We start from the raw sequence: 26,523 nt of genomic DNA, 5'->3' as shown, positions 1-26,523 counted from the left end.
AACTTTATAAACTAATATAAAAAATGTGGTTCAGAGATTGTGAGTAATTAGTTGACTTTGGTAACTGATTTGGTGCCATTTAATTGTGGAGAACATAAAGTAGTTTGAGGGCTTTGCATATGATCAGTTCAAACATTTTAGGGAATTTGTTATGCATCAGTTAACACATTTGCGTTTTTGATGGAAATGAGAAAGCCAAAGAGGAGGGAACAGAAACTGTAGAAACCCTCTGTAGAAACCCTTGCAGAGCTGGGACAGCCCTTGCTCAAGTGTGAGAGATCCTGCACCCAGGACCTGCCCCAGGACCAGGTCAGTGGCAGCAATTCATACATTGGCCTGTGCCTTACTCTGTTACGGTGGTTACCTACGGAGAAAGGAAGGAAAGCAGCAGAGAAAAGGGAAAACAGTGAAGGGGAAGGTTGTGGCAGGAAGGGGAGAAGCCATCTTGCCAGGCAGGCAGGGCTGGTGGCAAAACAGGAGCCGGAGAGTGCAAAGGGAGGAGGAGAAGGGAGGGATGCATGCAAGGAGGAAGAGCAGGAGCAGGAGCACGTATCAAGAGAAAGGCATGAGAACTGGCATGGGAGGAGAAGGAGCTATCCTGACACATGAGAAGAGGAATAACCCTCTCTCTGAGCTTTTGGCAGAAAGGTTGTAGGTTTGCGGGAGCCATCTGGCACAGATTGGGATTAGAGTAGGAAAACAGAAGATGTTCCTAAATAAAAACATAACAAAACCTGAATTCCTTCAGTTACATTAAATATTTATGGCAAGATTAATCTTGGGATGAATATTAGAACAATCTTTAGAGTACAGTTGCCCTATTACAAGAAAAGAATAGCCATGAAGTGAATGACAATCTTCCTATTACCTGGTCATTTCTTCCTCCAACTGTCCCATCAGAGCAGAAGAAAAAGCTTCTATAGAAAAGTTCACTGACGTATAGTTCCATAAAGAAAAATTTGCTAAAGAGAAAATTAGAGAAAAGCTTGTTTTTATTAAATCACATGATAATAATTCCTTCTGTAAACTTCTATCCCAGCAATGCTGAATGAAGATTGAGGGCAGTCAGCTACCTAGCACCCTACCTAGCCCCTGACCATGTTTAAGGGAACTGGAGCTATGCAACAAATTAGAAAGCATTTTCTGAAACCAGAAGTGAACATTCTACATAGTTAAAAAAATAGATAAATTCAGCTACTCTGCAATTGCTGGCCTGAATTCCACATTTGAAATATAATATTTGCTCTGGAATATGTGCTGATTTAATGAATATTTATAAAAACAATACACTGGTGATACAAAACTCACTGTATTTAATAGTGCTCTGGAGTACTTACAAATGTATATTCCTAAGTAAGTAAAGTTCAGAAAATTCATAAATATGGTATTAGGTGCTTCCTTCTTAGTGTCCAGGGATCATGTTTTTATTTAATTCTTGTTTCCAGAGGTTAAAGGTGTAATTAATTTGTATAATGATTCATCTGTATGTGAAGCTAATCAGGAATGAACAATTCTGGAATGTGCATATTGCACTTTAATTTCAGAATAAATGTGCCTTGTTCTGGTTTGGCTCTGCAGTCAGAAGGGATCACAACAACTTTTCAGAATTAGATACAGTACTTTATATTTACACTTGATTTAAGCCTAGACTAGTTTTCCAGTGCACATAATGCTTAGTAGAAATCAAGTTATGAGACAGAGGTGGCAACACTAAAGAATTTGACTCTTTTGGGGATGCTTTGAGGAATATAATTATACCTCTGTGCATCAATAACAGTGATTCTTGTCCAAATATTCAGAGAGAGTGGAGGTGTTTAAAAGGCATTTACACAGGGTTCTTAGGAACATGGTTTAGTGCTAGTGTTAGGTTAGGTTATGGTTGGACTCAAAGATCCTGAGGGTCTCTTCCAACCAAAATGATTCTATGATTCTATGAAATCAATGCTTGACAGGTAAGTTAGGTAATTAAAATAAGCATAATACTCTTTAATGAAGAGCATTTGGCTGAACCATGCAGCAGGAATATGGTGTTCAGCTCTTTGCCCTCTGTACCTTGTCTACTTCTCTGTCAAGGAGCAAACTGGTGTTGGGGAGATTGTGGGAGATACCACAGAGGTCTTTGGAGAAGTTTGGGAAATTCCACATTCAGGTAGCGTGAGCAACATTTTAGAAGTAAAGGAGAAAGGTGGTGGCATTTGGACAAAAGTGGCTCTCTGGTGCATCTTGCTGAAGACTGGTAATTTATATGCTCAAACTCAGCCACAGAAAAGCAATTTTTCTGGTAAGCTCATCCTTATATCTGTCTGAAACTGATTTGCTAATCTAAGGAGAAATAAAGTCATGTAGCACAGGATCATCTTCTATTACTTCTTAATACATTTCTCCAAGAACTATTTTTTTTTTATAATTCAAGATCAGAATTTTACATTTAAGTCACACAAGTAGAATAAAGTTGCATTGGAAGAGCTTTCTCTACTCTAGAGGGAAGAAGAGAAAGTGTTCTTTAGGGAAAGAAACCTCATGTTTGAATGAGATTTCTTGTTCAAATGACAGAATTAGGCTTGTATTAGGAGCTCTTTTTTGATTCAAATAAGTGGACCTTTAATCATAGTCTTTGGGACACTTTTAATAACCTTCTAAAATACACAGCAGTTAGTAAATACTGAAATATCTAATAACTTTTGTGCTGGGTTATTGATTTCACCTGATTTTTTTAATAACTAAGACTTTATTACATATTTTAGTTTACGTATTTAGTTTTGTTCAGTAACAGCTTCTGATTTCAAGGCATAGCACAATGCATTTAACCTTTGTTTCTTTTACCATTCCTCATTCATGCATTTATTTAATTCCTTAACCTTAATTGAAATTCTTTAAAGTTTTTCCTTTAAATCTGGCATTTCAGTTATTAAGTGAACTGTTTGTAATAGCACAGGAGACTGGTTGGAGGAAATACAGAACTGGTCAAATTGAAGCCTTGTTTCTTCTCACAGTAGTGAGTGGACCAGAGATACATCTGGCCCACAGCACAGAAGCAAACTGCTTCCCTGGATAAAAACTTCTTGAAGTGAGCTGCTATTCTACCCTTTAGTTTTTTCCCAAATGCCTTCACGTTTTGTAGCAAAAAAGCTATGTTTCAACAGCACTAACAAGAAGCTACAGCAGTTCTTACCTGGGTAAGTGATGTTCTCTGAAGTAATGAAGCTATCTGTCATGTCACCAAAGACAATCATCATGAGGGGGAGTCCTGCTCCGTGGAGTACAGCCATGGTAGTGCCGAGCACCATGAAGAGTTTATCCCGCCAGTCAGAGTATCGGAACTGAAAATGGAAATAGAACTGTGTTGAAAATTTATTTAATTACAGCAAATGCATTTGAGTGGCAGCACAGTGTTAATAGCGCAAAGGAGGCAGTAAAAATTAAAATAAGAAAATATTAATACATAAAATGGTAAAATCATAACATAAACCAGTAACTTCTTAGTAATTGTTTTAAGAATAAAATAATGGCTTTCATAAAATATAAATGATAATAAAATATTAAAACCATATGTTTAAAACAAATTTTGCATTCGATTTAACTACATCCAATTGGAATTTAAATTTATGACTATAATTGAAATTAAAAAAATAAAATCCGAGAATATAATATCTATAAAATTCCTCTAATTTTATGGTGTCTACTCTACTGTTTCTATTTTAACTTAATACTTCTCATGAAACAATGGTCATAAAAAATATGATTGTCTACTAAAGGGAGCAAGAATTTCATCATACATTTTATTATACACGAGTATACACATGGAAAATCATTCTGAGTTTTAGTCAGTCTACTGAAGTAAAAAAAAAATAAATCTTAAATTCAATCACTAAACCTGTAGAGAGGCAGGTGCCAAGGGATGTCATGTCACCACGATGACCTCTCAGCAGGCCCTCAGCTCATAGAAACTGTGAGATACCTTACCCTCCTTGTAGGGGGTTGGTAAATCACTTCTCAAGCCCTGGAACGTTAATCCTATGAACCGTTAGCTCACAGCAGCCCACGTGTTGTAGCTTGTTCCCATCCCCATAATCTAAATAAGGAAGACGAGAAAGATAAAAGGGGGCAAAAATGTCTTGTATACTAACGAGCATGAGTCCTCAAGTGAAAATGTATCTGTGGATGTGTAATGGAGTGGACATATTCAGCATCCCATAGCTCTTACAAGGCACCCTTGCCAGTGTGCCAGCCAGGGTATTCCTGGGAGACCCTGGTTTGAGTGAGACATGTCTGGCCCCACTGCCAGTGCTCAGACCAGATCGTGGATGTGATCCATGGGAGAACCCAGACAAAGGACAAGAGAAGATGAATGGGGCTTCCTCCCTCAGCCTGCAGTGATGGTCTGAAAGGCACAGCTGTGAAATAATGCCTTAAATGAAGGAATCTGTGCTTTTGGCATGTAGGAAGGGTCTGCAGGGTGCACCTTTGGGTTTTGCTGTGACTATGAACTGAATGGGGTTGCCCTGGTCTTTCAGGTGAGTCAGAGCAGTTCAGTCCTTCTTACCCTCTGTGTGGGGAAGCAGGAATTACCAATGTGTATTTTTCTTTTCTCCTATATGTGAAGTTTTACTGCCAGTTTCCCACAGGTTTTTAGAAAATGGGGAGGAAGATGGGAGCTCTGCTAAATGCAGTGCCAGCACTTGGAATGTGGAGAGTGTGATGCTAGTTGTCATCGCTCCTGTATTCTGCAGTAGTAGTATTCTCTTGCTTCCTTCACAGGAAGAAGTTTTGTTTCAAATGCTGGAATGGTCCTTCAGGAGGTCAAGGGGCACTAGTTTTCTAAAGGTAGTTGGGAGACTTGGGAAATCTTTTCACTTTCAAAACAGAAAATTTTTCCCTAAAGCTACCTCAGATTCTGTTACACACAGACTTGACTTAAACCTATATAAATCTCTAGTTCGCTGCTAATTAAGCATGAAATTAAATTATTCTGTTAAGTCAATACTATTAGCAATGAGACTGAAAGAGTATAGAAGTTTCCCTGTTATTTCCTTTTCAAGCTAATTCAAATAGCTCATGTGCAGTTTCATCTGAAGTCCTCAAGAGGGCACGTAACTAACGATGTGATAAGAGAAAGCATTACAGTATGTTACGAAAACTTCAGATGATTGTGGTCAAGCCCTGGAACAGGTGCCTAGAGAGGCTGTGGAACTGCAGCTGTTGGAGATTTTTCCAGACTTGCCTGGATGAGGCTCCGAGCAACCTGCTGTAACTTTGTTGTTTGGTTTGACTTTGAGAAAAACATTGGGTCAGATGACATCCTGAGATCCCCTTTATCTATGATTGCTCTATGTAAAATGCAAAAATATTGTGGCCTGCATAAAAAGAAGAAAATTTAAATGGTGTTCTTCCAAATTATCCGTTTAAAATGAATGAAGCTGTACTGTAGAATCTGTTGTGAGTCTCTCCTGTTGATTTCTGAATATGAATTTAGATGGGAGAGTGGCTGAGACTAGCTAGTAATTAGCATAGTACTGATAAGTTAGAATCAATTGCAAAATAATAACTTGAAAATGAAAGCCAAGATTTCCTTGTTTCTGACAATGCCTTTTTAGAGAATATTCCATTAGGCTGTGATGCCAGGTGCTTATGAAAGTATAGCTAGTGTGGGAGATACTTTTTCTGGCATAAAATACCATTATACAGGGGATTTTATTTTCCTTCCTTCCTTCCTTCCTTCCTTCCTTCCTTCCTTCCTTCCATTTCAAGCCCATGTTACATCCCCATTCCCACCCATTTGTTAGTAGACCTGTGTCAGCATCTGTTGGATGTAGCTGTGACAGTAAAAACCTCCAGCATTTTAAACCAGCTCACTCAATCTTCTGTCTGTCTTTTCTTTCCTTCCATTTTCCCTTCCTATTGCAAATCTCCAAATTCTCTATACTGTAAGCAGTGAAGGGCCTCTAGCATAGCTCTGCAACATGAGTAGAGATACGTGTATAAAAATAACAAATTTTACACATTATGGTAGACTGAGATTGCTAAACACTCAAATAGTATGAAACTTACCACTGCAAACAGGCTGACCATATTCAGTTTCTCAGATTTCTTCTTGTCCTCACTGCTAAAAAATTATGATTGCATTATAAATAGGAAGAGCACTTAAGACAACAAAGCAAGCCTAATGCATTATTAATATAGCTACTGTCTCTTATTGTGTTCAAATGCATGGAGGAGATACAGGAACGTAAAATAAGAACTTCTAATGTAGATGTAGACTAATCTAATGTAGATTCATAGAATCATAGAATAGTTTAGGTTGGAAGGGACCTTCAAAGGTCATCTAGTCCAACTCCCCTGCCACGAGCAGGGACATCTTCAACCAGATTAGGTTGCTCAGAGCCCCGTCCAGCCTGGTGTTGGATGTCTCCAGGGGTGGGGCATCTACCACCTCTCTGGGCCAGTGTTTTACCACCCTCATTGTAAAAAAAATTATTCTTTGAATACTGTCAAAAATACTTCCAAAAATCTTCTGGTTTGGTATTGTTAATACAGAGTCTATTTGGGAAAAACAACCAACCAACCAACCAACCAAAAACCAAACCAACAACATGCAGTATAGCTGTAGGTTACAAGCTAACTATATACAAGCTAACTATGTAAAACTTTAAAAACTACAGCTCCTGTGAAAAAGTATTAAGAATGGCTGTAGGTAAATCCATGGTGGGACTCTGAAATGTAGCAAAGGTCGTCTTACAAACTTTACTAGTGTCCTCCTATTTACATACCAGGTTTTTCTAATTAAAGAAGGTGGGAAGTTCTTTGATTAAAGTTGTCTGTCTAGCTTTTCTAGCCTAGGCTAGGGCCTAGTGGTAGCTATTTGCCATATTTTGAAGTAGTTTTGGAAAACTAGGTGAGTGGGCTAATCTAATGTTACTGCCAATTATCTGTTAAAGACCTCTCTTAGCTAAGCACTTTGATTTCAGATCATTAGACTGCAGTGAGACAGATTTTCACTGCATACTCTAAAATATGATACAATTTTGTATTCATTTGCCTTTTTCCAAAATAAGCCAGGCTTCAAGAATATTACTAAAGTCTACCTCATTTGCAGAGGGAAACAGGGGTTTGGTTGTGGGTGGGGTTTTTTTTAATAAATTCAAAGAGAAAACATGAGATATCTTATTTTTACCTGACATTTTCCCAGATTTTTGGTGTGGTATAACTAGCAGTGGTAGCAGTAAGCTTTATTCTGACATGTCAGGGACTGCAACTTGATGAATATTAAAATGATAAATTACCATAGTTCCCTCCATGGAAAAGTTTGGGACAATTTGTTAAAATTTTAAGACTTTTTGTCTAAATCAGAATTGAATGTCTCCTTTTTGGCCCAAAAAAGGAGAAAGAAGAGCTTTAATAAGGATCCTTGACCTATAAACCATCAGAAAGGAGGTGTGAGCAGGCTGTTATCAGAATAAACAGCTTTCCCTCCAAACAGCCCACGCTCTCTAGTTAAAACTAAGCCCATCCAGCACATTTTAAAGATGTAGGTAAAATGTCAAACTCTTTCCACTGTTTTGCAATGGAACTTCTCTCAGCTCTAAAAGGTTCAGTATCATATCAAATATTAGTCTTTCTACTGCTGTCATTGTTGCAAGTCATTTTAAAGGACACAAAGCCAGTCAACAGTTGCACAAACTCTTAATTCTAAGTGGGATGAGTCACTGTTTCCACTTCTACCATGCACACAGTTCTGTTTCTGGTGCCTGGAAATCCCATTCAGACCATCCTAAATCCTCTCCCATAAAGGTATGTGGGGATTAGGTGTGTTTCACTGCATAACATGGGAAGCAGTGAATTACAATATCATGCAATTCTTTAAGTTATGGAATTTATACTCCACCATGATCCATTTCTTTTTTGAAACATAAAGGGGGTAGAGAGGAGAGCATGCAGGACATCTGACCCCAATTAGCCCTTTATTCTAGTAAAAAAGTTTAAACTTCCTCCAGAGAACTTGGAGAAGCACATAACTTTGCTGTCATTTAACTACTCTGGCTTCAACTCTCTCTGTATTTTGGATCAGCCAGATCCAGCTGCCAGATCAGACAGATACAGCTGTCACTGTCTTTTAGCAAAGGAATGAGTGAAGCAGCCAAATTTTCTATAGCCCCAACAGAAATTCTCAGTCATCGCATCAAGTTACAAGTGAAGTTTTCTGCTCCTCAGACAGGCTTCCGCTGACCTGGGAGGTTCATCTGGATTTATCTTTACATGTGTTTGTCTGTATTGTCTGAAGAGAATAATGGATATCAAAGACTTTTCCAAAAAAGGAAAACTATTTTCTGTTACTAGATAAAACTGAGAAGAGTATTGTTTACTAGTAAAATTTAAGCCTATGCAGTTAAAGTAGAACATTAGTAGAACAGAATCATAGAAGAGCTCAGGTTGGAAGGGACCCCCGTAAATCACCTGGTCCAGCCTTTCATGGGAATATTTTGAAGTCAACTGCTCTACTCACCGTTTGCCTTCAGATCCATAGTCCTGATATGATATGGCAATACTATCACCATTTCTGCAAAACTTTATTTCATCTTCGGAATGCATTTTAATCTGTTTGAGAAACAAAGTACCTCAGGAAAAACTACCAGTAATATTTAACTGAGAGAATACCAAACCAGTAATCCAAAAACCCATATCCTGATGTGCTCTTTGAAACCAGCTTTTCTCCAGATTTTAAGCAGGACACACAGTGACATCCTCTGCACGATGCTTGGTAAATATGTCATTTCAAAGCACACAAATTTCTGCAGTTCACCATCATTAATACAAAATAAACAATAAAATGTATTTTAAAGTAGAATGAAATTTCACTGGATATTTTTACTTGGTTTTTAATATTCTCTACTGAACATTGATAATCTGTCTCAGACAAAATAAACGTGCTGACTTACCAGAGGGGTGTTCTTAATCTGTTTTCACCTGTTCTGGAAGGTTATTCAACAGGCAATAGGAGTAGGTTGGTTTGGACTGAGCAGTGAGGCTGGACTTTGCTCAATTTACTTTTGAAAACTGGCACATACCCCCTTGGAGCCTGCTAGGTCTATGAAGGACTATGTGTACACTCTGCCTCCAGAAATGGAGTGCTCAGTGATGAACAGTTTTGAAGAGCCTGTTTTATCATTGTCACTCTTGAAAGTGTCTGAGAAGTCTCCTCTTAATTCCTTCCAAAGGAATTATCTTTCTTCCTATTTTAATCATTCCTCATAAGGTTCACAAGTAATCAGAATGACCAAAAAAGCACCATTTCCTGAAACAGACCATCACACTGGGCCATGAATGCACCATAAGCTATTCAAGGGTAGGTGCTCTTGTTATCACTGTTCAGCGATCCATGATCTAACTGAATGGGAGTCAGTGTGGTCCCTTTTGGGTATCTTGTGGCCAAAAGATGGACTTCATTTGCAGAAAATCATATACTTTCCTCAATGACAAATGCTCATACAGACTCTTTAGCCCTACTCTTAAAATAGGTAACAGAAAATGCATGTAAATTTTATAATAGGATTTAAACTATGTTATATTTTATCTCTGGAACGATTTTACCTCAAAGTTTTATGGTTGTGGTTTTATCTGGAGAAACAACATTCTTTTGAGAGTTTGATAGTGTTGGTTGAGAAGGGTTGGAAAGCTTAAAAAAAAAAGTTTTGAACAGTCAAAATGAGGTTTGGTGATGTGAGAGCTCTTAGGAACTTGGAGGAACTCAGTGTTCTCCTTCATGATGAGTTCTCAGAGTGGTCTTTGAGGGACTTACAGCAATGCAGTTGCGCTAGGAAGTGGCAGAGGGGAAGGAGAGAGCTGCTGTAGAAGAGGAGAGAGAAGTAACAACGGCAGTACCTGAGCATCCATATTTCAGCTTCCTATGGCTGTCCTGTAAATAACTACCTGCAATTCCAAACACAAAGGTTTGCCAGTCCTTGGCTTTCACTGAGTGAAGGCATAGCTTGCTGTCATGCTGTCAAAACTATACACTGTTAGAAGTGATGGCTTGTTGATAAAATGACAAAACACCCCTGTCTCTTCTTGGGGAGACACAACCCAAGGCTGATTCCTTGGCTCAGACTGTCAGCCAAAATTGGGGATGAAAACAAAGGTCATAAAGTATTTCAAGGATTCTTTTTATGACTATTTTGTTTTTAATATGGCTTGTAGTGTACTGAATGGCTTTGATGTACCGGAAGCTGTGTCATTGGATCCACATGGTTGACCAAGGTTTTTCCTGCACAGAATCACAGAATGGAGGAGGTTTGCAGGCATTTCTGGAGATCATCTATGCCAAACCATAGCTCAAGGAGGGTCAAGCACAGCACATTGCACAGGGCCTTCTCTAGTCCGGTTTTTGAATATATAAATGTAGACTCCAGGTTTTCAGATAGCTATAACTGAAGAACAGGTGTGAAATAGAAAACGGGTTCTCTAGGTCAAATGCAATTAAGATATAATAAGGTAAAGTTAAGGAATTTGCTATGACCAAATAGTATAACATAGCTACTTCTGTAAAAATGGAAAATATATAACTTGAGAACAAATTGATATTGCAGTGTTCAAGTATCCGTTTAATATGTGAATTCCCTAATACGGACCTTTTAAGATGACAGACTTCATTTCTTACCATGTATGATGGTAAATGGATAAAAAATTATACTCAGATGCCTAAGATAAGTAATCTCAATCCGTAGGCTGGAATCCAAGTAACTGGCCAATTTGTCAGTTATTTATCATCTCTGGAACTGAAGTCAGTAGGCAAAAACACTTGAAAATGTTGAAATGATTCCTCCTGAACCAGATGTAATATTTCTTACTGACATGTGGGTATTCTGAAGCTTAACATTTGAAATATAATTTGAGTATTTAGTAACCAAGCTGTGGATAAAAACAATAGCCCAAAACTTTTGTTGACTTAATATGAGAGAGAAGTTCCTTTTACTTGCATGAATATTCTGATCCTTTGCTTTTGGAAATTATATGGGAATCCTGAGGCAAACTCCTAAAAGAGGGATTTACTCTGTCCACTAGAAGGAGACCGATGGTCGGTTATGGGCAGATAGACTGCAACTACTTTTCTGATGTTTGTAGGTGACTGCATAGGATTTATAGTCACGGCCAGTGCCCAACTGTACAAGCAGCTACACACACATGAACTCCTAAAGCTGGATGAGTGGGAGCAGCCAGAGAAGGCTGTGTTAGTGCTCCATAAGGCTTCTCAGAAATGTCAAGGCTGGTTTTGTGTTTCAAGCACCAAACTATTCACCAGCTAAACTGACTTACATTTCCTCTACAGCTGGAACTGAAAGGTTTGAATTGTGTAGCTATCTAATTTATTTTTTTTTTTTTGGATAAGAGCATGTTTGCGGGGCAGTTTTCTTTTATGATTTTTGTGAATATAATCACCAGACATTGCTTCTTGGGAAGAAGTCTCATCCTGGAAACAGACGTTTCCTGAACTTAGAGAGATAAACCATCTTTGTACACTCATGGCAGCCAGTTTTGCCAATTACATAATTAAATGCTTTTAAGATTGATATTTTAATTTAGGTGACATGCAAGTGCATTGTACATCGGTTTTAAAGTCTGTAGTATGTTAATTTGGAACAAACATTTAAATTCCTGTCCATGGCTGCAAAATCAAGCAATTATGTAATGCTTCTATCTTCTGTTAGAAGGAATTACTAACTTCAGCTAGTATAAAATACTGACATCAATGGTAAAATGCCTGTCGTCTTGCAGGTGAAAAGTTTCACTTTAACATAACTGTAGCATTTTAATACCTTGTTTTGTGAATTTCTACATCTGTTCTTTAAATATTATAGGACACCTGAAATTCAATGTAGAATGTTAGTGGTGTTCAACATAATATCTCTTAAAGAAGTAATTCACTTAGGAAAATGGCACTCAAACTATGTATCTGGAATGAAATTATCCAGACTAAACAAAAACCTCTTTGCTCTTGTAATACTCAGAAATATTTTTAATACATAGGAAGACTTTCATTTAACCTTCTTCTTTATCTTAATATATTTTATGACAAATAATATTAGATTAGGAAGAAATAAATGAAAGGTCTTTGATTTAAATGCTAAGATAAACATTATCTACCATAATTGGTTGCCTCCAGTAGGACTGCTTAACACAGTACAAGCTGGGAAGAGCAGTTATTGTCTACTGCCTTAGCCTAGGTCTTAAGAGCTCTGACTTCAGTAGACATGGTAGTAATGCTGTCAGGACTGTAAATTGATACTGTTCCCTTGGGCAGAAAAGAGAATGAGGATCCTGGACAGTAACCAAAAGCTCCTATGAATATTGGTCTTTGGATTAGACGGAACACTGTATGTATAGAGTTGAGTAAGATATACATGAAGAAGAAAATTTCAAAACGAAAATGCAGAGTAACTTAAATGTTGTCTGAACAAATGAGGCCATCATGTGGTAAATTAAAAACAAGGCCACAGAAAGAAAAATTATTGATTAATAGCATTGGTGATGATAAAGAAAATACACATCCTCTATCAGGAACTCAAAGGAAACTTTTTTGAAAGTTCAGACACAGAAATTCCTCTTAGCTTTTAATTTTTTTCCTGAGGAATTCTTGAGAAATTTTGAAGGATAGTTTAGAAACTCTGTATCAATGAAAGATTCTTAGATAGAAAGCACATACATTTTTCCATCTTTAAAGTCTCATGGGTAATAAAGGAAGAATGGGAGTTAGAAAGAATAATCATGTCTTCAAAGGAAAGATTTCAAATGAGAGCCAAGTGAGCAGCTAAGTTTCTGATGATTTATGGAGCTCCTCAGGAAATTGCAAGAAACAAATTATAAACATCTGCAAAGCCAGATTGTTATATGCTTCATTGAATATACCATTAACAAACTGAAACTTGAAATATCAGGATCCTGAACTGTAATTCTGAATTCTAGCATGCATGAAGATTAATGTCTGAGTTGTTTCTGATTTAGCAGATACATAAATAACTCTCATATTTAATTACTCATCTTATTTTACATTAAAGGATAGACAGATACATGGAGATAAATCTTCTGTAGATCTACCCAACAGAAAATCTCGGGAAAACAGAATTTAGATTAGGAATTTCTATGCTGAGTTCACTTTGTGGATGGAAAAATGTCATAATTCCATAGCACCACCTTCTACCCATCCCTTGGAATATGTGCATAAATTTTGTTTATTTGTTTGCTTACTTTTTGAACAACATGGAAATTATGTATTATTTTACATCACTGTGAAATATGTACATGTTAAGGAATGACTGAAGAGTTTGTACAAGAAGCAAGCATATTGATTAATCCAAAATGTGGTATATGTACCATATGTAGATAATGCTGACCTGTTGGTCATCGTACACCTATAGCAGCTTAATTCTTTCTAAGCTCTCCCCTGATTCTTTTTATATATTGCTGTATACAAAGCTGACCTCATTAAGGACATTTGAAAAGTAGATGGGAACTAGGAGTTACTGTTTCAGATAGATAAACATTCCTTCTCCTTCAACATTGCTTCATTTTAACATCTTACATATCCTGGTCTTAATTTTTTTCTTAGATTCCACATTAATCAAGTTATTCACTTACCCCATAAGTGATTTGAGAACAAAATCAGAAGTAACATGGAAGTAAAACTGTTCCTGTTTGTTAGATGATATAAATACTATGCTATTTTAACTTAGAACAATTATTTGCTGCATTCAAAAAATTTGTTAACATTTTTGTCTCCTTTACTAAGCAAATAAATACTTTATATCCATGGACACTTATGGTGAATCTATTAAGACACATTATATATACATCACCTATGCAGATAAAGTCTTTACTTTTAAGTTATCTAAAATATCAATTACTTTAAATGTTTGGGCATTTTAGAACAGCCCCATACAATTTATAGTATTTCAATTAAAAATCTCTCTGCCTTGGTGAATACAGAACTGCAGCTAGTGTTTGCAGATCTACTTTTATGAAACATTATGTAGCGTAGGATCTAAGATGCTTATTTTAATACAGCAGTCAGTCAAGGTGTGACTAATTTTCTCTACACTAAGGCATTGATAATGTCAGTATTTACAATAATCAGACTCATGTCCTTTCATGAAGAGATACAATATGAGCTTGTTAATCTGACCTGCTAGTGATAGCAGCCCTAGAATGGGATGAATTGTGCCTGGATGTCATTGGGTAGATCTTTCTTAACCCTGCAGAAGATGGGCTTGCTTAAAGAAATGAGCTTAGACATGAATGTTTGCTTTCAGTTAGATGCAGTCCTGTCCGAGACCTCTACAACAACAGTGTTAGTGTACTGATCTTAGTTAACAGTGTACAGCTAGAATGAAATGTATGCAGGAATAAGCAAAGACAAAAGGAAATTTACTCACCTTACAATAATAGAGATGGCTAAAGATAGTTGTCCTTGTGTGTTCTGCACTTTTCCTTCCTGTTCTCTACTTTTGATATCTCTACAGCCCATGGCATTCACAGCAAAGGATTTGAAGTAGCTGCTGGTCCTGTCTCCTACTTCCTGCTTTCAGTTTACTATATTAAAATATCTAGAATAGAAGATACCATCCTGTCTTAGAAATACAGAATGAATGCGTGACTAAACTACATTGTTCTAGGTAATTTATCTAGAAGAAAGACTGGGTAATTGAGAATAACAGCTATTTAAACTCTCTATGGATCCATTTACAATGTGGCTTTTTCTGCACAGTAATTGCTAGTTGAGTGCTTTCACCCTGTATTTATAGGCAGTGTGCCATGTTTCTCCTCTCCTTCCCTCCTCTTTCCTTTTGATGACCATGTCGACAAAGGTAGATTGGATTTTGAGGGAGAGGAATAGGAGGAAAAGTTACACATATACAAATAGACAATACATCTTAAGGAAGAGATTAACTGCGTGTCTGTTTGTACTATGTATGACTACAAGAATTACCCATTAACAGATGTTTCAAGGAGATCTTTAGTGTCTTGCAGAAATGAACGCTACCAGGAAGGTTGTTTTCATGTATATATGAATACATGAAAATGTATGAGTGTAGCAGCAAGCAAGAGACAAGAGGTTCAAAGGATTTACTCATAAGGAAGGAAAACTGGTTCCATGAAGGCTAGGTTGCTGGGGAGTCAATGTCATGCTGGAAGATTGTGGAACATCTCCTGACATGTGGGGATAGTTTATGAAGAACTCTAAGGGAATGCCTGAAGAAGAGAGTAGTGAAGATCCAAAGTTCATTTACAGTTTTTGTAGATGGTAGGCGGTCTGTGGCATTGGTGAGAAATACTCCTTCAGAATCTTTTGAGGGGAGGGAGAATGCTGGAGTTTATTTATGCCCTTGCTCTATGACAGAAATTATAGAAAGGCTTAGTAGTGAGAAGTCTGTTGCATAAGGACCCGCAAATTGCCCTTGCAGGGATAAATATGTCGGAAAACACTGGGCAATAGGACACTGTAGTGTTCAACACTCTGATAAGAATCTGCAATAAGAAAGGCTTTGTAGACCTAAACCCTGTTTTTCTTCTGAGAGTTCTCTTCTTATTAGTTGTTTCAGCAGGAAGGCTATGAGACTGTTGAACTTAAATGCTTCCTGCTTCCTTTTTCCCACAGTCAGTGGCATATCCTTGGAAAGTGGTTTGGATTGGCATTGATGATGGCATCTTTCTAAGGACTTGTTCCAAAGGTAATGGTGCGAGACGCACAAGGAATGTCTGAAAAGCGCTGTTGGATATCCTTCCTCCAAAAAGGTGAGTTCTGCTTGAAACAGTTGCAGGTTCCCAAAAGAACAAGACACAGGAAAAAAGGGCTCGTTGCTTCAGAATAACAACATATGTGCATCATTGAGTGTTCACCACGCTTATGGTCACAAACAAGTGCTGACCATCCCAACAAGGAGGACTCAGAGCTCAGATGAATAGCTTACGATATCAAGGTGAATCAAAATGTTTCAGGGCCTAATTGAAAAGACAGAGGTAGGAAGTATGGTCTCTGTGGAAAGATGTGGTGGAATAATGGTACTTAAAGCAGAATTATCCTAGGTTGATCAACACGTCCTTTGGGTCAAAGAGTATAATGTAAAAGTGTATGAATAGAATATGGTGAAGAACACATGCCCATGTCTCTCCTTTTGGCTTTGTGACTAAAAATTACATTATGAGGCATCTGGTGGTAGCACAATAGTAGTAATATGGTTGTTGTGGTCTTCCAAAAGGAAATTCTTAAAGGAAAGCATTTGTGATCAGCAGCATAGTTATTTAAGCATTCATGATGGATTTGGAAATAAAAATCCATTTTCCTTAAAAGAAAATGCTTCCTGTTCTTATAGCCCCTTTCAACCAAAAGTGAGGTGTTAAGCAATTATTATGCAAACTCAGCATAAATCTCAGCAAAGGGGAAATACTTATTTAGAAATGTGGAAGAAAAGGATATGGAAAAATAGATTATTTTGGAAAGTTTCTACATTTGTCATAGATTTCTGAAAGATTTTTAAATATATGGTCAAAATTTTCAAAACATTGTCAGATTTCTGTGTAAAACATTTAAAATGTTTGCCTGATTTTCAGAAAGAGCTAAATTTGTCTGGTAAATCAAGCATTTTTGAAATAACAGAAGTTGGGGAAAATAAAAAAATAAAAATAAAATCCAGAATTTAGTAAAAAATTCAACTTAAATATGTTCTCACTTGAATCTTCAGAGAGAATATATATTTCACTCTTGCAACTGCAAGTAGAACTTATTTATATTATGATGCAGGCTAATAGCATTACTCATGAACAAGAATGCTGTTGTATCAAGTCATACATAAATATAAACCAAACAAATTTGCTAGTCAAATTGCTTTTCCATCTAAGGCAGGAACAGAAGAAAACAGTTAAGTGATTCAAGAGGAATACAGTGAGACTGCAATAATCAACATTCTGGAGAGTGTTATTAGTACATTGATGAGCTTAACTGCTTGCTGGTTAGGCTGTGTGTCTATAAATATCTACAGGTAGATGTGTCAGATCACATGTATAAATCTCAGGGAGCTGGAAATTACTATGGCAGAAGTGTGGAAGACTGATTAATCAGGACAGATTTAAACTTTAAAAAAAGCTTTACTGCATAGATATTCATTAACAATATACATTGCAAATGGTTAGTTCTTCATAATTATTAATCACTATTAGTACATATTCAAAGCAGTTAGTCCTTAACAGTCATCCGAAATTAGCAACTAATATACAATACCACAGAGCTGATGCTATGTAATTAGCGCTGCTGGTTACAGTCTTTGATAGTCTCAGTCATAAGGGTGATCGGGGTCAAGAGCTCTTCAATGAAGGAAGCAAATGCTGAAAACGATGTCCTTCTTTCACCATTCTCCAAATTCAAGTTTTCACCTTTTATAAAATATTGCAATCTTTAGAGAGTTCTTAGCCCTTGACCTCTGACCCCTATGATTTTGGGAAATTTGCAGATACTACTTTCCCAGACTGCAGCAGGTGCCTTGCCCATCAGTTGTGGTTTTTTTTATAATCTGCTGCTTCTTTTCCATGTTTTACTTAAGGCAGTTTTTTTCCCATATCTTAAGATTGCACCTCTTCAGTGATGAGTAACTGACCATCAGTGAAGTACCTCCAGTTCTGGGACCCTTGTTTTCAGCCGGCACCCATATTTTCAAGACCTTTGCTGTCGTAGCAGCCTAAAGCTGCACATCATAACAAGACACATCTAGCATCAAGCTCCAGCTGACCTGCAAGCTTAATAGGCCAGGTCTGACTGCCCTACACAGGCACAGGGAAGATAAGGCTTGAGGTTTGTTTCTGGCAGTAGCAAAACTATTTTTACTGACGGTTAAAATGTTTACAGGTTGTTTACCAGACATGCCTAATTAGCATGATTTTGACAGAGTTCAAAGAAAGCTAATATTAATTACATTTGGCTTAGCATGTTTGTTTGTTTGTTTGTTTTTTTAAGTAGTGCAATAAGCTTCTGCTTTGGTCACATAGTAGAGTGGTTTGAATAATGAAAACTAATAGTGAGAAACTGGTACATATTTACTCAGTATTTCTTGTTGGACATACAAAAGGAAGGAGGAAAACCAAAAGTATAAAACTATTGATATTGAAATAATGACAGTGACAAAACCAGCAGCACTGAAGTAATTATAGTGACAATTCAGAGATAAGTAATGCCTTTAATTTACATGTTGCATGACCCACTTTGAACATTGACCAGAGAATAGTAGATGCCCTTTTTAGCCAGGAGCTGCTGATGGGTCCCTTGCTCTGCGACCTTGCCATTCTGAATCACAGCAATCTTGTCAGCATTTTGGATGGTGGAGAGGCGGTGAGCTATCACGATGCAGGTGCGACCTTCTCTGGCTTTATCCAGCGCTTCCTGGACAATCTGCACAAGGAACAAGCCAAAAGGTGAACAATTCTGTCAGCTATTGTGAGATACACATCAGCTGCCATCTGTGAAATAAACTGTAATATGACAGTGAGGGAAAGGGAATATCTGTGGCGTTAGCTTCCTGTTTTAGAATGAGCCTGTGCTGGCAAAGAGTCAAATCTGTCATAGCAGATGATGCCATGACAGCTAAGAAGATGAGATGGAACCAGGCTCATTACTGAGATGTGTTATAGCAGAACAAGAGGAGATAGTCACAAATTGTAACAGGGGATGCTCTGACTGTCTATAAGAGAAATATTCACTGCAAGGATAATTAAGGATTGGAACAGGGACAAAAGAGAGCTTGTTGAATCTCTGTGGAGATTTTTCAAGGACCTTCCTGGACACAGCACAAACCAACCTACTTTGAATTCAGTATTGAAGAGGAGGTTTGATTAAAGACCTCCAGAGGTCCCTGCCATGGCTAATTAATGATATATGAAAGTTAGGTCAGCAATCTTGGGTGAACTGTTATCGTACTTGTTCTCATGATTTTGTAGGGAGTCTTGTGAATCATGTTTTTCTTAAATCTAGCACTGACAGAAAAATACTAATAAGAATCTCTGCTTTCTTTTCCTTGTTCCCTATGTTTATTAATGCAGAATAAAAGATAAAATTTCTGTACGTAACTGGCACATAATTAAGAAAATAGAGAATCCTGGAATTATTTAATGTCATTTTCTCCTCAAACCTTGTGTTTGTATGCCTAGAAGTGATCAAAACTTAATCCATAGGGTTTGAGCTTTTCAGATTATAATATTTGTTATAATACTTGCCTCATTAATAGTGAGTACTTTTGTAGGATCTGTGTTGATTTTCTGTAGCTAGATTTTACTTCTGTTATACCAAGCTTTGGGCTTAAAAAAGAAATGTCCTAGCATTTTTTTTCACAGGAAGTTTGCATATTAGCCATGAACATATAGCAAGGACTGGAAAGCAACAGGAGAAGCAAGAAAAATTAGGAAAGCAAGATTTGGTCATTTCCCAGAAAAAAAGATCTCTGACAGCATCTTCAGTTTTTCCAGCTTCTGAAGTTTATACCACCTGATTCAATTTTGACAGCACTTTTCCAATTAAAGCCTGAAGAATTCCAGGCAAAGAAATGCCTTTTTCATTGCTCCTTCAATCTGCCTACTGCCATACAGGTGCAAAAAAATAAAAGGTGGGGATGAGTCTGGCAAGGAGGAGTAAAACTGTTGTATTTGTCTATCATCAGCATGCAATTTGTATAAAAACACTCTATTTCGAGCCTTGGGCTTTAATCTGTGGGAGTGAAAAAAATATTCATAATGCAAACAAACATGGATTTAGATTCCAGACTCCTGGCTCACAGTTAACTTACCTTTTCACTTTCTGTATCTAAGGCTGATGTAGCTTCATCCAGTAGCAGAATTTGGGGCTGGCGTACAAGAGCCCGGGCAATAGCAATACGTTGTTTCTGACCACCAGAAAGCTGAGTTCCCTTGTCTCCTACACGGGTATTGTATTTCTAGAAACAATATATTAAGTTCAGATTATGAATATAAATAAGTTCTGAAGTGTATTTAAGCATATCAACCCTGACACCAGCCACTCATAAACTGCATATTCCATGCCAATAGCTCTCTGAAAACAGAAAAAAAAAAAATCCATACAGAACTATTAAATAACAAAGCATGATGTCTACCTTAGGAAGTTCCCAAGTCACGAATTATGTAAAGTTAGATGAGAATTCAGTGGAAATGTGATTAAATGTTTGGCCCTTTTGAATACGTATTTGTAAATATTTGCTGGTCACTGTCTGGGACAAGATTTTGTGCATGGCAGATCTTTCGTCTGACCAAGATGTTCATTCTTACAATTTTATGTGTTGGTCAGATATATATATATATATGAAAGACCTTCTTAGTAATTTTTGACCTGTAGGAATACTAGAAATTTAAATTCTACTAGGTATAACTGTAAGAAATGTATAAGAAACTCGTCAATCTAGGGGAGTCTTGTACATATGCTTGAGATAAATAGAAGCTTAAAAGGAAATGTTTAACTCACTTAAAATAAACCACCCCACACTTTCAGCTCTCAATTAGATATAATTGTGGATTTTCTTCCCTAATACCTTAAATGTTCAGCTCTTTGCCTGACAATGGAGTTTCCCAGAGTGAAAATAAGTATTGCAAACACAATTAAGAAAGGGTAGGATTTGAAAATCAGTTTCAGATGTGTTTGCACCTCAGGGAATTATTGTACCCCAGGGAATCATATTATAAACGGACACAATTTTTCCCTGCCACAGTAGGTCACCTCCAGTTCTGAGAAGGAGAGAAAATGAATAACTTACATCTGGCAGTGATTCAATGAAGGAATGGATGTTGGCTTCTTTTGCTGCATGAACAATTTCCTCATGCGGCACCTCCCGACTGTTATCCCCATATGCGATGTTTTCAGCAATAGTGCAGTCAAACAGCATTGGTTCTTGGGAGACGATGCCAATCTGAGCTCTCAGCCACTGGATATTCAGTGTCTTTGAATTTTTGCCATCAAGAAGCTGAGAGATCAAACATTTTACATTTCAGTCATATGGCTATATGTGTGTTTGAGACCTAACTATAAATTCATACACAGAAGTTGTGCAATTGCAGCTCTTTCCTTAGAGATACCGTATTGCAAGTTCACATAATTCCTTCCCCTTCTTCTCCTCTATGTTCCAAAATTTTCTAAGGCCTATTATATAAAAGTGAGGATAGACCCTTCTGCTACTTCAGTCCTTTTCTTTGCTTCAAGATTTAATCAAGTTTTTGAAGACAGTGGAAGACAGGATATGCTGAGGCAACTTCAGAGAACTCTGGGCAAAGCTCTTTAATTTCCTTCTTCCTTGGGAAAACTTTTCTGTTTTGCACATATATTCCCACTGAAGGAACAGATTGGCAGTAGTATTCCATTAAAATAAAGAATTGGGTTCATTCATTCACACACTTCTACGCCCAGCCTCCAATCTTAAACTTAATTGTGATGTAATGCCTGAGAATGGACAAATTTACTTCTGGATTCCTTAACACAGCAGTGTTGTATCTGCATTAGAATCAGCCGGTGCAGTGCTCAGGCTCCGGCTGAGTGACTTGATCAGCTGGGTAATTGAAGAACTGCCCACTTCACAGTGTGGCTACTGGACAAGATTAATCTACTAATTTCACAGTTTGTGCTAGGACAGCCAATTCACAGCCAACATAATTGTTTTTCAAAGGAAAGAGTCCATAACGAACCTGATTCAAAATGCACCGAAATCAGTGGGAGCATTTCTACATCTGCAGATGTAAAAGGGGAAAAAGAAGCTAGAAAGGAGAAATTGCTTTCAATTACATAGATATTTGCCACCTCTTTTCCTTAGAATTCAAATGGATTTGCAGGCTAATAAGGTTTCCTACTTGATGAGAAAAATTGCTGATGAAGCTAGAGGACTCAGTTATTATGCATTTTGGATTCATGATATCAAATAGCACAATTTTTAGGCATAGTTGCTCTCTTTACCAGACCCGCATAGTGCTCGCTGTTGTGAACAGCTGCTTCTCTGGCAGTGCTTTTAAGCACACACTCCTTTCACTCAGCTGAGACTGTGAATTTGTCCACTGCGTTTGCGGTTTCTGTGTCAGAGATCTGTGCTTTTCTCTTCAGTAAACTATTGTTGGTTATTTATGGATACAAACATTGGTAATGACATTGCACTTGGCTAAAAATGCTTCTGGGGCACCTGTGCTGCTTCTTTCTACACATCAGTTTGCTACACTGGACCTGTATGGGCATTTCCAACCTTAAAAAAATCTTGTCCATTGCATCTAGGCCTTATCTAAGCATTGCTTTATCTTTTGTGAATATCTCTGCAGAGCCAAGTTCTGAAATCCTTCTTATTCTCACCTGATTTGACCCAAAATATGTGAGTTCTTTTTCAAACAAAATCTCTGAGCACATTTATATCAAAGAGAAAAAGGCAACAAACAACACCATTATGTGAAAAAAAATATGTAGAGTTGCTGAATAAGTAGTGTTGGAAACCTTAGATGTATTTTAAACCAAAACTACTAAAACTATTCACAATCTCTCACTTGGCAAGTGGGCATACTCTGAACAATGTTTCTGACAAGTCAAAATTATGATAAAAATTATTTTTGTCAATGTTTACTGTTTTAGGAAAAAACATAGATGCCAAATTCTATTACTACATTATACAGAAGTAGATACATATATTTAATAACTTTTGAAGTATTCTTAACATAAAAACCTCAGGAAATTTGCTCTGAATTCAAAGCCATCATTGGGCTGTGGTTCAGGCATATTTTTACCACACAGATCTTGCTCTATTAATTCATTATAACGTGGGAAACTGGGACTTCTTCCATTATGTTATTTAACCACATTTAAATAAGGAACCCCAATGAGACATTGATTGTCTTTAACATTAAAAAATATTTTAAAAATAAAACTAAAAAAAAATCCATTATACTTAATCACATAAAACCAAATAAGCACACTCTTACTTAACATTTTGACAGGTTCTTACAAAAATACTCACCATTTCTCCACTGAGTGGATCATAAAATCTCTCAAGCAGCTGAACAACCGTGCTCTTTCCACAGCCACTGCTACCAACAAGAGCCAGAGTTTGTCCCTTTTCTACATTTAGATTCAAACCTTGGAGGATTTTGACTTCTGGTCGGTTTGGGTAGTTAAATGCCACATCTTTGATTGTTACGTTTCCTCCAAATGTTTCCTATAATTGAAACAGTATCATTGTTACATCTTTAAGACAATTTGACAAATTAGTCAAATAGAATTGCAGAAGTCTCTTTTTTTCCCTGCTGAAAATAGAATTTTTTATTTGCTGGAATGCTGACTTTAACTCTGTAGTCTAAATCTCTGCAAAGCAATAAAATCAAAGTACAGCACTGAACTATTTTAAAAATTGTCATAATTCTGCTGGTTGAATTCCACACAAGTTGCACTTTTAACCAGGTTTTCAAAACAAATAGCCTTTAGACAATGTGGGCAAAAGCTGGACTCATGATAGAGAACTTGGTCCATGTTGTGTTTGGATAGTGTCAAGATTACATTGAGATAGGGAACTAATCAGGAGAGGAAATAAGAGTTTGGAGGAATTGAGAAAAGTACTGTCCATATTGTTGATAAATAATATCACCCATTACACATGGCTTACTTACAGGTTTCTCTCCTTCCTCACTGTAACTATCTATTGAGGGTACTCTTTCAAACAGCAGAAACAAGTGAGCTGCTGACGTCTTGGCTTTGGTATAGTCTGGAGCAAAAGAGCTGGTTTGTCCTAATGCCATTGCACCGAATACAACAGCTGAAAACACTCTATAAAAGAAATCAGGAAAAAAAGTAGACAGTGACAAAAAGGACAATGGAAATGACGCTGCAGTCAACTTTTTATTTTACTCAGAGAAAAAAAGCGGACTAAACTTAAAAAGAATAAAGTATTAACCAACTATTACTGCTTTAATTACTTATTTAGCTCCAGAAATTTGTTTTTATCTATTTTAATTAAGTGGGACAAACAACCCTCCAATGGTTTTGTTACTTATTAGCACTAATTTCTTTAATTATTAATACTGGTTAACTATATTAAATCTCAGCTGGAGCTAGGAGGAAAATGGTCAATGGATGTGGAGGGGTTTTGATAGATGAAGATCTGTTGCTGAATTAGTCAGGCTCAAAGGAATCTCAAGGCTGCTTCGGGAAGCTAGAACAGAATCTGCTGTGAGAAAGAGAGGCGTTCCACAATCACCAGGGTCCTGGTGTGGCGTGAATCATCGGACATATCATCAGTGAGACTCCAGCGCATGGACAGCCCACGATACTCATTTAGCGAATCCATGCTTGGAGCGTGGACGCGTGATTAGAATATAGTTGCATATATAAGGAGGCTTGTTTCTGTAATAAATGGCTTTAGCGTGATTCACATTGAATCGACTTGTTTTGCTGAGTCCTTATTTCGCTCCAACAAATGGATGGTAAAATCGTTACTCTAATCCTGTTCTACTGTTGCTGTGGTTCCTCTCTATGGTTCAATGACCTCTGGGACCTAGTGATTAATTTTTAAGGCATCAATGAAAATAAGAAATCAAGCCTGTAACAAGGTGACAATAAAGAGTTCATTTGCTATCACAGCTCTGCCGGAAAAATTTGAAGGGTTCACAACACCAAAAAAGGTTGAAAAATACACTATTAGTGTTGTATGGTGAATGTACATGTGCCTTTATACAAGACTGGTGTCAGAACCTGCTGTCCTCAGCTATTAATTCCTGCCACACAGCACAGGATTACACATCACTGCAAACTGGTAACTGACATGTGAGACCTCTTAGCCTGTTTTTAAGGCAAAGTAAAATAAATTCATTTACATGAATTTTTATCTTTTCAGACCTATATGAACAAATCTGGTTTATTCTGCATTTGAACAGCCTGGAAGATCTCACACAGTTTTATGTCAGACAATCCCTTCCAAGTCTAACAGAGCCATTGGAAGCTCACTCCTCAGCTGGCTAGAGATGCTCAGAGAGCAGATGGGATGCAGGCACTTCCCAACAGCTTCTAGCTAAAATGGGTTCTCAATAAAAAATTGGTGTGGTTGGCCTTTCTTAGGTGTTGAGGTCACTGTTACCTATATTAGTAGAATCTCATTCTTTTCACACTGTTTTCTATAAGCCTGTACTGAGCTATTGCCTCTTAAATCAGAAATTATATTTCTTCCGAGTTTATATATGATCTAGAAGAATGGGACTTTAGTTACGATAAGGGCTCTTAGGTGTTACTAGAAATGATTGGATAAACAGTAATTACAAACCCGAGCCAAGAATATGTTACAATTTCAAAACAATTCCTTTAATTTGTGTTCAGTTTCTGCCCTTAAAAACTTTAAAAGTGCCCTTAGAGACAAGCACCTGTCTAAAATAAAAATAAAATGTTCCACCTGGCTATGGGTATGTACACAACTCCACATAGTGTTCTTTCACTCATAGTTCATACTTTCATTTCCCACACAAAATTCATTCATTTAAGTGAACAAGTTTGTTATCAGAATATAATCTAAAACACTTCAGTTACCCTTCCCTTATAGTGAACAGCATCTACCTTATGGAATCCTGTTATCCTTTTATTTAACATGTATTTTAGAGAAGATTTCGAATTTCAATGAAAAAACCTGATGTAGACATAACAAAGATGATGATGATGACCTATTCTTAAAAAGATTTTTACTATAGTATTATGCTTCATTGAACAGGTACACTTATGTTTTTTTTAGAATATACAGAGGACTCACAGCGACATGAACAATAAGGTTGGTAAGAATAAACAAAGTGACATAAGTAGGATACTTTTTCAACCTCTGGAAAACATTATAGTCCCAAATAAATACAGAAAAGGAAATCCAAAATTAGGCCTACTTGAACAGCTCAGATTCTGTAGTCACCTAGAGAATGCACTTTGTAGTATGCTTTCATTATATTTAAGTACAGAAAAAGAATTTGCCTGTTTTCTCATAGCTTACCCAGTGGATTTATGATATCCCTAGCAGCAAACAAAGACCTTTGTCGGGACTGATAGAAAAAAGCTTGCAAAAGAGATACTTACAAAAACACGCTTTTATAGTCCATGTGTCCATTTACCACCAGATAGGCACCAAACCGGAAACAGCCAGCATAGGTAAAGAACATCATTGCTTGTGAAAGGGCAAAACAAATTCCAAATATATGTGCCTTCTTCACAGAATTTCTGTAAAAAAGAATGCATATTTTCATAACAATGTGTGATCATACTGGAATCCTGCTATGGAAAAAACAATAAATTGACTTCAGATGATCCTATTACAAATGGGAAGTGCTTAAATGCTTAAACATTACAATCCCTTGTCTCCTGTTAGACTGTGTCCTAGAGAAAGTTTGTTTTGTTTCTAGAATTCTGTTTACTTTCAAGAATACAGGTGCAGAAAAAGGTGACACCTTAGCTGCTATGTATAGTTACTGCCTTACCATCTCATAGTTGGAGTGTTAAAACACTTT

General features: G+C 37.1%; 2 protein-coding genes across 2 annotated transcripts in view; both read right to left on the bottom strand.

Moving 5' to 3' along the window:
- The window catches only part of LOC308053360 (ATP-dependent translocase ABCB1-like), a gene marked incomplete at both ends in the record, with an annotated part of 53,705 nt that extends 38,863 nt beyond the window's left edge, over positions 1 to 14,842 (bottom strand). Inside the window, 5 exons of the mRNA XM_080364212.1 lie at positions 869 to 962; positions 3,173 to 3,320; positions 6,049 to 6,103; positions 8,501 to 8,592; positions 14,777 to 14,842. Coding sequence (XP_080220338.1) covers positions 869 to 962; positions 3,173 to 3,320; positions 6,049 to 6,103; positions 8,501 to 8,592; positions 14,777 to 14,842 — 455 coding nt within the window. The remainder of the gene's footprint in view (positions 1 to 868; positions 963 to 3,172; positions 3,321 to 6,048; positions 6,104 to 8,500; positions 8,593 to 14,776) is intronic.
- Positions 14,843 to 18,217: 3,375 nt separating this feature from the next.
- The window catches only part of ABCB1 (ATP binding cassette subfamily B member 1), a gene marked incomplete at both ends in the record, with an annotated part of 42,632 nt that continues 34,326 nt past the window's right edge, over positions 18,218 to 26,523 (bottom strand). The window contains 6 exons of the mRNA XM_080338681.1: positions 18,218 to 18,424; positions 19,812 to 19,958; positions 20,790 to 20,996; positions 23,016 to 23,213; positions 23,662 to 23,818; positions 26,096 to 26,236. Of these exons, the coding sequence (XP_080194807.1) occupies positions 18,218 to 18,424; positions 19,812 to 19,958; positions 20,790 to 20,996; positions 23,016 to 23,213; positions 23,662 to 23,818; positions 26,096 to 26,236 (1,057 nt within the window). The remainder of the gene's footprint in view (positions 18,425 to 19,811; positions 19,959 to 20,789; positions 20,997 to 23,015; positions 23,214 to 23,661; positions 23,819 to 26,095; positions 26,237 to 26,523) is intronic.

The sequence above is a fragment of the Nesoenas mayeri genome (assembly GCF_963082525.1).
Source record: "Nesoenas mayeri genome assembly, chromosome: 2".
In the NCBI taxonomy this organism is placed as follows: domain Eukaryota; kingdom Metazoa; phylum Chordata; class Aves; order Columbiformes; family Columbidae; genus Nesoenas; species Nesoenas mayeri.
Note: the sequence above shows the minus strand (reverse complement) of the source record. Positions and strands in the feature narration are given on the sequence as shown.